Source organism: Triticum dicoccoides, chromosome 1B, assembly GCF_002162155.2.
Source record: "Triticum dicoccoides isolate Atlit2015 ecotype Zavitan chromosome 1B, WEW_v2.0, whole genome shotgun sequence".
NCBI lineage: Eukaryota > Viridiplantae > Streptophyta > Magnoliopsida > Poales > Poaceae > Triticum > Triticum dicoccoides.
In genome coordinates, this window is record NC_041381.1 from 49,851,868 (window position 1) to 49,866,946 (window position 15,079).

At 44.6% G+C, this 15,079-nt stretch overlaps 1 protein-coding gene and 1 long non-coding RNA gene across 2 annotated transcripts in view; both read left to right on the plus strand.

Moving 5' to 3' along the window:
• LOC119318263 (small glutamine-rich tetratricopeptide repeat-containing protein 2-like) overlaps positions 1-1,394 on the plus strand; it is a 29,176-nt gene extending 27,782 nt beyond the window's left edge. The window contains exons 4-5 of the mRNA XM_037592794.1: positions 646-725; positions 1,131-1,394. Of these exons, the coding sequence (XP_037448691.1) occupies positions 646-725; positions 1,131-1,179 (129 nt within the window). The 3' untranslated portion in view covers positions 1,180-1,394. The remainder of the gene's footprint in view (positions 1-645; positions 726-1,130) is intronic.
• An 11,619-nt stretch (positions 1,395-13,013) lies between these two features.
• On the plus strand, positions 13,014-13,675 carry LOC119318296. Its single transcript, XR_005154049.1, has 2 exons — positions 13,014-13,097; positions 13,599-13,675. It is a non-coding gene; the product is annotated as an uncharacterized LOC119318296 (long non-coding RNA).
• The last annotated feature ends 1,404 nt before the right edge of the window (positions 13,676-15,079 follow it).

A 15,079-nucleotide genomic window follows, 5' to 3' on the forward strand; every position in this document is an offset into this window, starting at 1 on the left:
GGAGGGAGTGGCCTTTGCCTCACAGTCAGGAAAAAAACACAGGGATGACTATAATGAACGAGTGGGATAATGGAAAAGCAAGCTTTTTAATGTAAGTTATTTAGTTCAAAAGTTACTCTGCAGCTATGTGCAGATTTTTCTTGTTAGGACTAGAATAGAATAAATGAGTGTACTTTAACATTGTGCTATATATTTAGTAAATGTATGTTAGGCTGGCTTTTGTAGACTTGCTAATTTGTATTTTATGTAGGCTAGTATGAATAAAAAATGTGTAGATTTCTTGTTTGAGTGTTGACAGCTTCCTAACTGTTTTTTTATCCAGTTAACTAATTCAATTTGAGTTAAAATAAACTTAGTAAGCTGAACTGTCGATTTGTCTTGTGTAATGTAGGCAATGCAGCTTGATCCTGATGACGCAGTCTTGTTCTCAGACAGGAGCCTTTGTTGGCTTCACATGGGCGACGGAAGAAAGGCTTTGCTAGATGCTAATAAATGCAGAAAAATGTGGCCTCACTGGCCAAAAGCTTGTCGCCAGCAGGGTGACGCTCTGATGCTACTGAAGGTTACATAGAGGATATGGCTGACTGTTTTTCTCTTGGCATTGCAAATTGTTTATGATCGTTCACTTTTTGTGTTTATCGTCAGGACTACGAGGGTGCAAGTGAACGGTTCTTGGATGGACTCAAATTGGACCCAGTGGACACTGACATCGAGGATGCATTACGGTAAACCCATCTGCCTCTTTGGTTACACTAATGCCTTTTGGCGATGACCTTGCATTGGTAGCTGGCTGGCCGTGTTTCAGCACATCTCAAGCACAGTATTAGTTACCTATGCTGCAAGTACATGCATGTGCCCTTGTCATGAGACTGTCGAGAACTTGACTCCGTTATATTTTGTGTTTGTTAGGATTTCGGAGTGCCACTTTGTACTGTTATCAATGCCAATGCACCAACCTACCCTGACGTATAGTAGTAACTCTGTAATCTGCCCTTGAGTAGTACTTTGCTGATATTTAGGAAGAGGCATGCATATACTGTCGTGCAATGGTGCCTACAGAATTACAAGTGCCAGACATAACTATGCCATTCCAAATAGTATCTGATACTTCTCCTTCCAATAATATTTAGGGAAGCTATGAAGTCCTTGAAGACGTCTCAGAGCACGAAAGCCAGGTGACTATTTGGGTGTTGCAGGGGAATCAGTTGAAGACTTGGAACGGCTCAGGAGTTTCTTCATTTGCGCAAAGACTGGTTTCCTTTGTTAGAAAGTACAGCGGAGTGTCCGATGGGAGTATTACCATTGCATGTTTCCCTAATATCAGATACTACAGCACAGTAGTACTGTATCTGACAATTTCTCTATATAGAACTGCAATATATTTTTTTTTACAGAGGGTTGTAGTATATGGCAATTCTTTCTCTATGGAAAAGCAAACTACAGTTCAATAGATGAAGTGAAGAGGGAAAAGAAGTCGCCAAGCAAATGAAGTGCGGTGGATAACACTCCAGTGCAAAGAGAGCCGTCACCAATAAAATAATCCTTGCTTTTTCTAACCGAGGCGGTTGCCTCACATCCCTTCGGTCCTATCCCTTCAGGGGCTATATATGTAATCCCATCATCAAGTGAATAGGGGCCCGTTCACTCACAGGCCCTTTGCGGCCAGCGGCAGTGAGAAGAGTATCCAGCGCAGAAGGGATGGCGCATGGAACCGCTTCCGGCGAAACCCCCACTGCTGGGCTTCCTTCCGAAGATTGCCGATCATGGCCAGATCGCTGGAGAAATCAGCCGCCCACTGCAGAGATGCACCGCCGTTCAAGAGATCGATCAGGAGAAAGCAAATTTCTTATCTTTTGTGATTAACATCAATGATCTAACAATTGATTTGATTGTTTTCTCTTCTTGGTTTACGCTATGCACTCACGTGAGTTACTTCGTCAAGTGCATACAGAAAGAGCAAATCGAAGAAAGAAAATCATAGGTGTTCGGCCAAAATCAGAAGAAACAGGGCGTCTACCCAGCCGCCGTCGACTCTATTCCTGAATCGACAACAGAATAAGTGGGCGTTGGCATCCATTGATTCAAAGATCACCAAGGCCAGAAGATCAATCAACAGACTGATGCAAAAAGGCACCACATGAGAAGAAAAAAAGGTTCTTCACCGTGTTTTTCCACTGTAGAAAGCATTAGCATCAGCAACTGTGTCGTATCATCGGCCCCTGGCACTGGCGTACGACGCAACCGCGCCATACAGCCGGCAGCGCCAAGACGCGCCCGCCCGCGTGGCCACCTGCGCCCCGCCCGTGGCCGCGCTCCCGCGCTCCGTCCATCGCCGTGGCCGCCCTCGCGCGCCCCGCCCACGAGACTGACAGACAGCCCTCTTGCACGGCTCCCCACGGCGTGGAGTTCAGCCTCGTCGCAAAGCACTGCGGTGGTCGGGCCCTCGGCTGCGCCATCCGACGCACGCGCGACGAGCAAAAGGTGCGGTCGTTCCTCCCGGTACACCCCGCGCCTGGCCTCGGCCTTGCCCCTACGAGCGCAGGGGACCACGGCAACGGTCGCGCCCGCTCACAGAGAGGCGTGCAGCCCGCGAAGTGGTGGCCATGGCACGACCTCAGCTCTGCAGGGAGGCAGCGCCCTCCGGCGCAACACCCCCGGCAGAGGAGGTGACTCCCAACGCGGAGCATGGTTGAGGCACGATCGCGGCCTCCAACGCGGAGGCACGACACGGCTCTCGCCCTACGAGCCCCTTCTGAGCTGCTCCAGTAGTGCCGCGGGCGTCAACACCGACGCCGTCGCGTCGCGCCACGCCTGCTGACCCCGGCGCCTGCAACTCCTCAGCCTTCGCCGCACTCGGGCGCTCGCCGCCGTCTCATGGCCCTTGGCGTCCCGTTGGCGAGCTCGCCGTCGAGCGGCCGCTCCGGCACATGGAGCCCCGCGGCGCTCGGCCTCACGAATGGTGCCGCAAACGGCGTCTCCACCGGCGTGGCTTCCAGCCACGACCTCATTGGTGGTTCCTCTCCCGAGGAAGACGATGGAGCACTTGGTCCCTCCACCCGTCGCCGATGAACGCCGTGGCAGCGTGGCTGGAGGTGGCACCGGTCGGCCATGGAAGTCAGTCTCTGCCTGTTAGTCTGGTGAGGATGGGGATTGCGTAATTGGGAATGTCTCTCTCCTTATCTGTACTCGATTGACCAGGTCGTGGACTGCCGCACATACGTGTACTACTACGTGGCTTACCTGCATGCGGTTGAGTCATTAGCACTCTCGTACTAGTGTTTGCTTAATTGCTTTACTAGTTGAGTCATCAACACTCCTGTACTAGTATTTGCTTTACTAGTTTACTCTTTTCTTTTCAGAAAATTAGTTCTAACAACAACTTTTAACAGTGATTTTATCCCTGTTTTTAGTCTGTTATATTTCCACATTTGTCAAGTATTGAGATAAATTACATCTATTTGCAATTGAGATTTTAATCTCTTGCAAAGTTAAATTCAGTACCACTGCAGTACTGTTTCTCCGTTGAGTACGTGGTATTCCGGAATATTTCTATGATGTATCTATTTTCATGTTAACCACATGTCGAGATTAATACGTCTATTTGCAATTGAGATTTTCAATTTCTTGCAAATACATATGCAAAATTCAAGGTGTCATCCTTAGCATTTTGAGATTCGCATTAATGATTTCGAGCCACCTTTCTTGAAATCTATTAATTTTGCAACATTAATTTGTATTTATATTACACAATCTGTAATATAAATAAATTACCAGTTTTTCACCGGAGATGATATGTTCTTTGTGTTTACCACATTGCCATTCTTCATGAACATGCCATAGCGGTCGAGATTGATTTCTCCCGCACAACAAACTTGTAAATTTTTGACAATAACATCTCCCTCATTATATTAGAAAAACACAAGGTAATGAGTTGGATCTACTGCCCATGTGCAGACTATCTCTATTACTATGAGATCTGAATGATCTTCAATGTGTTATGTTCCCACAATTGAGGTTGAGCATTTTCAAATTATACACTTGAGTCGAATTTTTACATTCTTATTACAAAACCATGATGGTTTTTAATTTACTTCTTGTAAATTAATTATCTCTGGCTTGCCCCTATAAGTAATCGATGGCTAACAATGTGAGGCACTTGCCCTCAATGGCCACAACGCACTTAAGCGGGTCATGGACATCAAGATCAGTCTTGCATCCCATGGGATAGTGCGTGCAATCCAAACCACGCCATCGGGACGCAAAGGACCTCAAGGGTAATGGTTTGAAATTCACTTCAAACCCTCAACCTGACACCATCAAGCTATCACGAGACTCTATGAGCATGGAGAGCATGATGGTTGAATATGCATCAACCGACATGTTTGGAGACTATACATTTAGTCCCTTAGTCTCCTTAGTGATCTATTTATTTCTGTCCATTTATGATGTTCTAATTAGAACATGATTATTAATGTCATCATATATTGTATATCACAATATATTGTATCAACATTTTCATACAAATTCATTTGTATGTATTCTATATATCCGACAGTGATTTTCTTAAGAATCTTCATGTCTATATATAGATTTCCACGGGAGTTAATCGGATGAAAAATGATATGTGCCTTGTGGACATATGCACCACAAACTCTATACTTAGAGAAGTCCAATGTTTCCACTCTCATTGAGAGGAAGGAGATATTTTAAAATCGCTAGACGCGATGAGGTATTTGTTGGCTCAACTCGAGTCATATTTACTATCCCTGTGGGTACTCGAGTAACGTCGGGATGCTTCATTGCTTCCCAGGTTTAACTTGTACCCTACTAAACTATGGAGGTATCCATCAAAACAGTTTCCATAGCGAAACTTATGATGACAATAAAAAGAAATAACTTCGAGAATGGCGTTTTAGTGCCCGGGTGCATCTGCACCCGGTCAAAAAAAATCGTAAAAAAATCAGAAAAATTCAAACAATTCCAAAAAAAATTGGGTGGTAGACAATTTGATGCGTGAGGTACGCTCCAATTTTCAAAACATTTGGACTTCTGTGCAGCTCTCAGCAAAAAAGACAAATCAGACCAGAACAGTATATGAATAGTACACATTTTTACAGACCTTCGATTTGTCTTTTTTGCTGAGAGCTGCACAGAAGTCCAAATGTTTTAAAAATTGGAGCGTACCTCACGCATCAAATTTTCCACCACCCAATTTTTTTTTGAATTTTTTTGAATTTTTCTAGTATTTATTCCAATTTTTTTGTGAGCGCAGGTGCAGATGAGCTCGGGCTCAGATTCGAATTTTCGAATAACTTCTCTTTACCATATGCACCGGATATGGCAAGCACATTCTCTGTGTATCATCTGGATTGTACTACACATACGACTCAACCCGTAGCACATGTTGTGTACGAGATAGTTTTCCAGAGTGTCTTGTACATGACAAACTTAGCATACTCGCCTTGGTCATCAAGACATTGGGTTGAAACAGAAACTATCAGCAATTCCAATAGTTTATGATTATTATGATGCTAAATTCTAATAACATTTGGATTTTATGCGCACTACAAGTGACATGGGGAAGCTAATTTTAAGGCTTGCACACCTTAAATTCTATGATGAACCACTCAGACTCCTTGAATGCATCAAGTCGAGGTAAGTGGCTCTTCCCAGCCATTGAGTAGACTATTCAGGTATTACATGGTTCTAAAAGACATATCTACATGATGGTCTTAAGTGTGTGCTTTATTCACACGAAACCATTGGCTCATTATCTGACATCGATTTCAAGCAAATCGAATGGATAACATTGCAGAATTCTCCTTGAAGGCATTCTCTATGGCCTTTGGATTGAAGTTTAGCAATTTGTCCTAATGTCTAGACTTAAAATGGTTTGGTAGAATCATATCCAAAGAGTTAAGCTCATTGCATTATCTTTATTTTGGAACTGCAACCTACCAACTTTACGTTGGAGTCATGTAGTTTTACACGCTCATGACCAAACTGCATAATATTATTCCCCTCTGTCTTTGATACGTGGAAATCTACCAAGTATTTCCTATCTGCGGTAATTCAGTTGCATACCGATATCACCACCCGACATACATCATTGGCCCCTCAACATATAGTTGGGATCTATGTGAGGAATAACTGTATTGCCGTCAATACCTCAAGCCCCTCACATGGGGAGTTATTCAAGGCCAGTATGCTGATTCAATGAGGAATGTTTCCAAGCATTAGGGGGAGATTTCAAGTACCATACAAATGCCAGGAAATTAGTGGAATGTTCAACACATTTCTGCCTCAAATCCACGTACTCAAAGACCTGAACCATGCGTTCACAAGATTTGCAACACATTGCAAATAACCTGCCAGATTCATTTACGGACTATAAAGGTGTCACAGAATCCTACAATCTTGCAAAAGTACGCCTGAAAGAGTGGAGGTACCAACAAAATCCACTCCACTTCCCGTTCAAAGCAACGGGGGGAGATGTATGGCAGAAGTACATCAGGATTCAGCTTCTCGCAAGCAAGGATATCAAGGCCTGTGAATTAGTAAATGCAAGTCAACTTCACGTTGACAAACACCTGATGGGTAGCATACACCCAGTGGACGGGAAACCTCCACCAACCCATGTCACAGTGCACACAATGACAGGGACATTGGAATACCCGACTCAATCGCATTGGGAAATCGCGAGCAGTCACCATGGGTAACGATATTTCCATCAACTATATATTGATATATAGATTCTGGAGAAACATATAACCGGAAGTCTACAATTGTCGACATACATTTCTCAACTAGATTGAAAAAACCTTTCAAGTGATTCAGATCCAAAGACCATGGCCATGGCAAAGTGTGAACAACACTCGGACTGAACTCAAACAAAGGGTATAATCTAGGTAGAAATGATCTTGCTCACAAATGGAAAGGTATGCATAAGCAACACCTACACTAGTTTTCTTCTGGAAACAGAATTGAGGATAACGAGGTGGTGAAACAAAGAGCAAGTATTGTAGCACAAGGGTTCACGCAGATACCCAATTATTCTCTAGAGGTGGAATTTCTTTTCGATAACTTATATCATTGGCAGTACAAAATCATCTACCTCTGCAGTTGATAGATGTAGTGATTACATATCCATGTGGATCACTAGATTCAGACATATATGGTTGATTCCCGATGGAATCTCACTTCTGAATCGAAATGCAAAATGCAACATACATTGTGTAAAAGTCAGTAAGTCACCATACGACTTATTGTTGTCGGTACATGTGGCCCGACTGTTGGAAATATGCCCTAGAGGCAATAATAAAAGGATTATTATTATATTTCCTTGTTCATGATAATTGTCTTTTATTCATGCTATAATTGTATTATCCGGAAATCGTAATACACGTGTGAATACATAGACCACAATATGTCCCTAGTAAGCCTCTAGTTGACTAGCTCGTTGGTCAACAGATAGTCATGGTTTCCTGACTATGCACATTAGATGTCGTTGACAACGGGATCACATCATTAGGAGAATGATGTGATGGACAAGACCCATTCCTAAGCATAGCACAAGATCGTGTAGTTCGTTTTGCTAGAGCTTTTCCAATGTCAAGTATCTCTTCCTTAGACCATGAGATCGTGTAACTCCCGGATACCGTAGGAGTGCTTTGGGTGTACCAAACGTCACAACGTAACTGGGTGACTATAAAGGTGCACTACAGATATCTCCGAAAGTGTCTGTTGGGTTGACACGGATCGAGACTGGGATTTGTCACTCCGTGTTACGGAGAGGTATCACTGGGCCCACTCGGTAGTGCATCATCATAATGAGCTCAAAGTGACCAAGTGTCTGGTCATGGGATCATGCATTACGGTACGAGTAAAGTGACTTGCCGGTAACGAGACTGAACGAGGTATTGGGATACCGACGATCGAGTCTCGGGCAAGTAACATACCGTCTGACAAAGGGAATAGTATACGGGGTTGCTTGAACCCTCGACATCGTGGTTCATCCGATGAGATCATCGAGGAGTATTTGGGAGCCAACATGGGTATCCAGACCCCGCTGTTGGTTATTGACCGAAGAGCTGTCTCGTTCATGTCTGCATGTCTCCCGAACCCGTAGGGTCTACACACTTAAGGTTCGGTGACACTAGGGTTGTATGAATATGAGTATGCAGCAAACCAAATGTTGTTCGGAGTCCCGGATGAGATCCCGGACGTCACGAGGAGTTCCAGAATGGTCCCGAGGTAAAGAAAACTATATAGGAAGTGCTGTTTCGGCCATCGGGAAAGTTTCGGGGTCACCAGGTATTGTACCGGGACCACCGGAAGGGTCCCGGGGGTCCACCGGGTGGGGCCACCTATCTCGGAGGGCCCCGTGCGCTGAAGTGGGAGGGGAACCAGCCCCTAGTGGGCTGGTGCACCCCCCCTTGGCTCCCCCCTGCGCCTAGGTTGGAAACCCTAGGTGGGGGGGCGCACCACTTGCCTTGGGGGGCACTCCACCCCCCTTGGCCGCCGCCCCCCTTGGGAGATTGCATCTCCCAGGGCCGGCGCCCCCCTGGGGGCCTATATAAAGGAGGGCAGGGGGGAGGGCAGCCGCACCTAATTCTTGGTGCCTCCCTCCCCCTGCTACACCTCGTCCTCCTCCCTTAGCAGCTTGGCGAAGCCCTGCCGGAGTTCTGCTGCATCCACCACCACGCCGTTGTGCTGCTGGATCATCAACCTCTCCTTCCCCCTTGCTGGATCAAGACGGAGGAGACGTCACGCTGACCGTACGTGTGTTGAACGCGAAGGTGCCGTCCGTTCGGCGCTAGGATCTCCGGTGATAGGATCACGACGAGAACGACTACCTCAACCCCGTTCTTTTGAACGCTTCCGCTCGCGATCTACAAAGTGGTATGTAGATGCATCTCTCCTTTCACTCGTTGCTTAGATGAACTCATAGATGGATCTTGGTGAAACCGTAGGAAAATTTTTATTTTCTGCAACGTTCCCCAACAGTGGCATCATGAGCCAGGTCTATGCGTAGTTCTCTATTGCACGAGTAGAACACAATTTTGTTGTGGGCGTAGATCTTGTCAACTTGCTTGCCGCTACTAGTCTTTTCTTGCTTCAGCGGTATTGTGGGATGAAGCGGCCCGGACCGACCTTACACGTACGCTTACGTGAGACAGGTTCCACCGACTGACATGCACTAGTTGCATAAGGTGGCTAGCGGGTGTCTGTCTCTCCTACTTTAGTTGGAGCGGATTAGATGAAAAGGGTCCTTATGAAGGGTAAATAGAAGTTGACAAAATCACGTTGTGGTTATTCGTAGGTAAGAAAACGTTCTTGCTAGAACCCAATTGCAGCCACGTAAAAGATGCAACAACAATTAGAGGACGTCTAACTTGTTTTTGCAGCAATTGTCATGTGATGTGATATGGCCAGAAGTTGTGATGAATGATGAATGATATATTGTGATGTATGAGATCATGTTCTTGTAATAGAAATCACGACTTGCATGTCGATGAGTATGACAACCGGCAGGAGCCATAGGAGTTGTCTTTATTTTTGTATGACCCGCGTGTCATTGAAGAACGCCATGTAAATTACTTTACTTTATTGCTAAACGCGTTAGCCATAGAAGTAGAAGTAGTCGTTGGCGTGACAACTTCATGAATACACAATGATGGAGATCATGGTGTCATGCCGGTGACGAAGATGATCATGGAGCCCCGAAGATGGAGATCGAAGGAGCTATATGATATTGGCCATATCATGTCACTACTATGTAATTGCATGTGATGTTTATTATGTTTTATGCATCTTGTTTACTTAGAACGGCGGTAGTAAATAAGATGATCCCTTATAATAATTTCAAGAAAGTGTTCCCCCTAACTGTGCACCGTTGCTAAAGTTCGTCGTTTCGAAGCACCACATGATGATCGGGTGTGATAGATCCTTACGTTCACATACAACGGGTGTAAGACAAATTTACACATGCAGAACACTTAGGGTTAACTTGACGAGCCTAACATGTACAGACATGGCCTCGGAACACAGAGACCGAAAGGTCGAACATGAGTCGTATGGAAGATACGATCAACATGGAGATGTTCACCGATGATGACTAGTCCGTCTCAAGTGATGATCGGACACGGCCTAGTCGACTCGGATCGTGTAACACTTAGATGACTAGAGGGATGTCTAATCTGAGTGGGAGTTCATTAAATAATTTGATTAGATGAACTTAATTATCATGAACTTAGTCTAAATTTTTTGCAAAATATGTCTTGTAGATCAAATGGCCAACGCTCATGTCAACATGAACTTCAACGCGTTCCTAGAGAAAACCAAGCTGAAAGATGATGACAGCAACTATTCGGACTGGATCCGGAACCTGAGGATCATCCTCATAGCAGCCAAGTAAGATTATGTCCTAGATGCACCGCTAGGTGAAGCACCCATCCCAGAGAACCAAGACGTTATGAACACTTGGCAATCACGTGCTGATGATTACTCCCTCGTTCAGTGCGGCATGCTTTACAGCTTAGAACTGAGGCTCCAAAAGCGTTTTGAGAAACACAGAGCATATGAGATGTTCGAGGAGCTGAAAATAGTTTTCCAAGCTCATGCCCGGGTCAAGAGATATGAAGTCTCCGACAAGTTCTATAGTTGTAAGATCGAGGAAAACAGTTCTGCCAGTGAGCACATACTCAAAATGTCTGGGTTGCACAACCGCATGTCCCAGCTGGAGATCAACCTCCCGGACGAGGCGGTCATTGACAGAATCCTTCAGTCGCTCCCACCGAGCTACAAGAGCTTTGTGTTGAACTACAATATGCAGGGGATGGTGAAGGCCATTCCTGAAGTATTCTCAATGCTGAAGTCAGCAGAGGTTGAAATCAAGAAAGAACATCAAGTGTTGATGGTCAATAAGACCACTAAGTTCAAGAAGGGCAAGGGTAAGAAGAACTTCAAGAAGGACGGCAAAGATGTTGCCGCGCCCGGTAAGCCAGTTGCCGGGAAGAAGTCAAAGAATGGACCCAAGCCTGAGACTGAGTGCTTTTATTGCAAGGGGAAGGGTCACTGGAAGCGGAACTGCCCCAAATACTTAGCGGACAAGAAGGCCGGCAACACTAAAGGTATATTTGATATACATGTAATTGATGTGTACCTTACCATTACTCATAGTAACTCCTGGGTATTTGATACCGGTGTCGTTGCTCACATTTGTAACTCACAGCAGGAGCCGCGGAATAAGCGGAGACTGGCAAAGGACGAGGTGACGATGCGCGTCGGGAATGGTTCCAAGGTCGATGTGATCGCCGTCGGCACGCTACCTCTACATTTACCCACGGGATTAGTTTTAAACCTCAATAATTGTTATTTAGTGCCAAGTTTGAGTATGAACATTGTATCTGGATCTTGTTTGATGCGAGATGGCTACTAATTTAAATCCGAGAATAATAGTTGTTCTATTTATATGAGAGATATGTTTTATGGTCATGCCCCAATGGTCAATGGTTTATTCTTAATGAATCTCGAATGTAATGTTACACATATTCATAGTGTGAATACCAAAAGATGTAAAGTTGATAACGATAGTCCCACATACTTGTGGCACTGCCGCCTTCGTCACATATGTGTCAAGCGCATGAAGAAGCTCCATACTGATGAACTTTTAGAGTCTCTCGATTATGAATTATTTGACACGTGCGAACCATGCCTCATGGGTAAAATGACCAAGACTCCGTTCTCCGGAACAATGAGCGAGCAACCAACTTATTGGAAATCATACATACCGATGTGTGCGGTCCAATGAGCGTTGAGGCTCGCGGAGGATATCGTTATGTTCTCACTCTCACTGATGACTTGAGTAGATATGGGTATGTCTACTTGATGAAACACAAGTCTGAGACCTTTGAAAAGTTCAAGGAATTTCAGAATGAGGTAGAGAATCAACGTGACCGAAAGATAAAGTTCCTACGATCAGATCGTGGAGGAGAATATTTAAGTCATGAATTTGGTACACACTTAAGGAAATGTGGAATCGTTTCACAACTCACGCCGCCTGGAACACCTCAGCGTAACGGTGTGTCCGAACGTCGTAATCACACTCTATTGGATATGGTGCGATCTATGATGTCTCTTACCGATTTACCTCTATCATTTTGGGGATACGCTCTAGAGACAGCTACATTCACTTTAAATAGGGCACCGTATAAATCCGTTGAGACGACACGGTATGAATTGTGGTTTGGAAAGAAACCTAAGCTGTCGTTTCTAAAAGTTTGGGGATGCGATGCTTATGTCAAGAAACTTCAACCTGAAAAGCTCGAACCCAAGTCGGAAAAATGCGTCTTCATAGGATACCCTAAGGAAACCATTGGGTATACCTTCTACCTTAGATCCGAAGGCAAGATCTTTGTTGCCAAGAACGGATCCTTTCTGGAAAAAGAGTTTCTCTCGAAAGGAGTAAGTGGGAGGAAAGTACAACTCGATGAAGTACTACCTCTTGAACCGGAAAGTAGTGCAGCTCAGGAAAACGTTCCTGTGGTGCCTACATCGACTGGAGAGGAAATTAATGATGATGATCAAGGTACTTCTGATCAAGTTGCTACTGAACTTCGTAGGTCCACAAGGACATGTTCCACACCAGAGTGGTATGGCAACCCTGTCCTGGAAATCATGTTGTCAAACAACAATGAACGTTCGAACTATGAAGAAGCGATGGCGGGCCCAGATTCCAACAAATAGCTAGAAGCCATGCAATCCGAGATAGAATCCATGTATGAAAACAAAGTATGGACTTTGACTGACTTGCCTGATGATCGGCGAGCGATAGAAAACAAATGGATCTTTAAGAAGAAGACGGATTTTACTGTGGCATTATCTTGATAAAATTAACCTTCTCACTGATTTTACTATGGGTGTACTGAATCAATTTTCTTTGCTGAAAGCTTGCCTCATCAGTTTAGTTCTATGTATTGACCATTGGAGCTGATATCTTAATATTTCTCCAGTACAACAAGATGGTAAATGGTGTGACATCTCTTATGGCTGCTAGAGATGCTAACTCAACAGAATGTATCAAGCTCCTAGTTAAGGTGTTGTACATTCATCTGAGCTTTGTCAAGTCCATGAATTTAATTTTGTTGGGTACCCATTTTCTTTGTTTATTTTCCATACTGAATTTTTTTTGTACTTCCTTTTCTGGCATTTGTTTTTCATACTGGCTGCAGCTGTGGTATGCTGTACTGGACACTTCCGTAACCATTTCTTTCTGAAAAAACTTGTGGAGCATTGCGGCTGGGGAGGACATCTGCATATGTGCCATGTTGATATTAATAGTTACCTAAACATTGTACCAGTTTATGACAATTTTGGTGGTAATTTTTGTACTTACAATACTGAGCATGGATGCTAGGAGATTATCACGAGTACTCAAAATATTATGCTTGTGCAGTCATAGAAATTTGAGAAAAGATACGCTTATGTAATAAAATCCTTTTTCCTCCATATATTTACAGCAAACATTAAGGTTGTTTTGTCAGATATAATGTATCACATGTATCCTGCATAGAATTGATTTAATTGATGTTCTGTAGGTTCAGGAGGAGCCCATGCTTAAACGGGAAATCGTGGCATCAGAGCTTATATCACTAGGGAATATCTCTTTAAAGAAGGAAGATTATGTTGTCGTAGCAAAATTGTACAGTCGAGTATATTAAAGCACCATATATTTCTTGCTTTGTTTAGCTTTCCAGCATTTCAGTTTATGTTGCATGCATTATAATTTATAGTTTCTTGCAAGGTTTTTGAGTCGCCAGCTAATCGTCGACTAATCGCCGAGTCGTTGGAGCGAGGTTGGCTTGCGCAGGCGACTTGGCTTGAGGAGCGAGTCACGCGGCTGGTAGGCTAGTCGACGATTAGTCGACGACTAGTCGGGCGACTAGGACCTCAAAGCAGGGTGGCTTGCTTCAGCAAGGCCAAGGGAGGGAAGACTGGGAAGGTGAGGAGGCCAGAGTTGGAGGCGGAGAAGGAGGACACGAAGCTGGGAGTGCGTCGCCTGTACGAGGAGAAGCACGGAAGATACGAAGGAGAAAGGCACATGGGAGAGCAGATGCACGGTCCAGATTAGAGCATATGGACGGTTTGAATTTTATTTGGAAGCTAGGGTTACATAATGGGCCTATTGGGCCAGCTCTCTAGCACGAAACAGAGGAGGAGCAAGACGCGTGCTCCCATCCCACATCAGAATCGCCGCCTCCATTGCTCCTACGAGCTGCTCCTGCCTTCTCCGAGCTGAAGTATCCTCCAAGCAGCTGCCTTCCCCCTCCTCCGCCTGCAACAACACCTCTTCCCCCTCATCCTCCTCCTCTTCCCCCCCCTCCTCCTCCTCCTCCTCTTAACACCTGGGGCGACTTGGGGCGATTAATCACGACGAGTCGCCGACTAATCGCAGCGAGCCACTAGTCGGAGGCATGGCGACTCGACTTGGCTAGGCGACTCAAAAACCTTGGTTTCTTGCAAAGCTCTGTTGAAAATATTTAAGGTTCAAAACTTCATATATGATTTCAAAAGAATTTTATCCTTGTTTTGCATTAGTTGTTGAATGCACAGTCCGACGTAATACTTTTGGGCAAGAATATACCAGAATACCTGGAGCTCCACATGGAGCTGGGTGTCGTTTATCAAAAACTTTGAGTCATGGGAAGGTTCCTACTGAAATGGTCCAGGGCATAGGCTCTAGCTGGCTTTGTTATTTCCAATAACTTAGGATTTGTTCAGAATAGGGTTCAGCTGATAGTATGCTGTGTCTTTCTTTTTGTTGCTTTGGTCATGTATCCTCTCAATTTCGTGGTGCAAAGTACTCATTCTGTGATAATGGATATGGACCATGAGATATTCTTGGTACTTCTGCTCAGGTATAAACAGGAAAAAATAGTGTCACCTTGATGAGTAATGCAATATGTTTGAGGATGTGATTAGGATTCTGTGTCTTGACCACTTTTTTGGCAGACAACAATATTTTTTGTTTTGGAGTTGCTTCCTTGCTTTCGCTAACACAGGGAGGACCTATTTTATT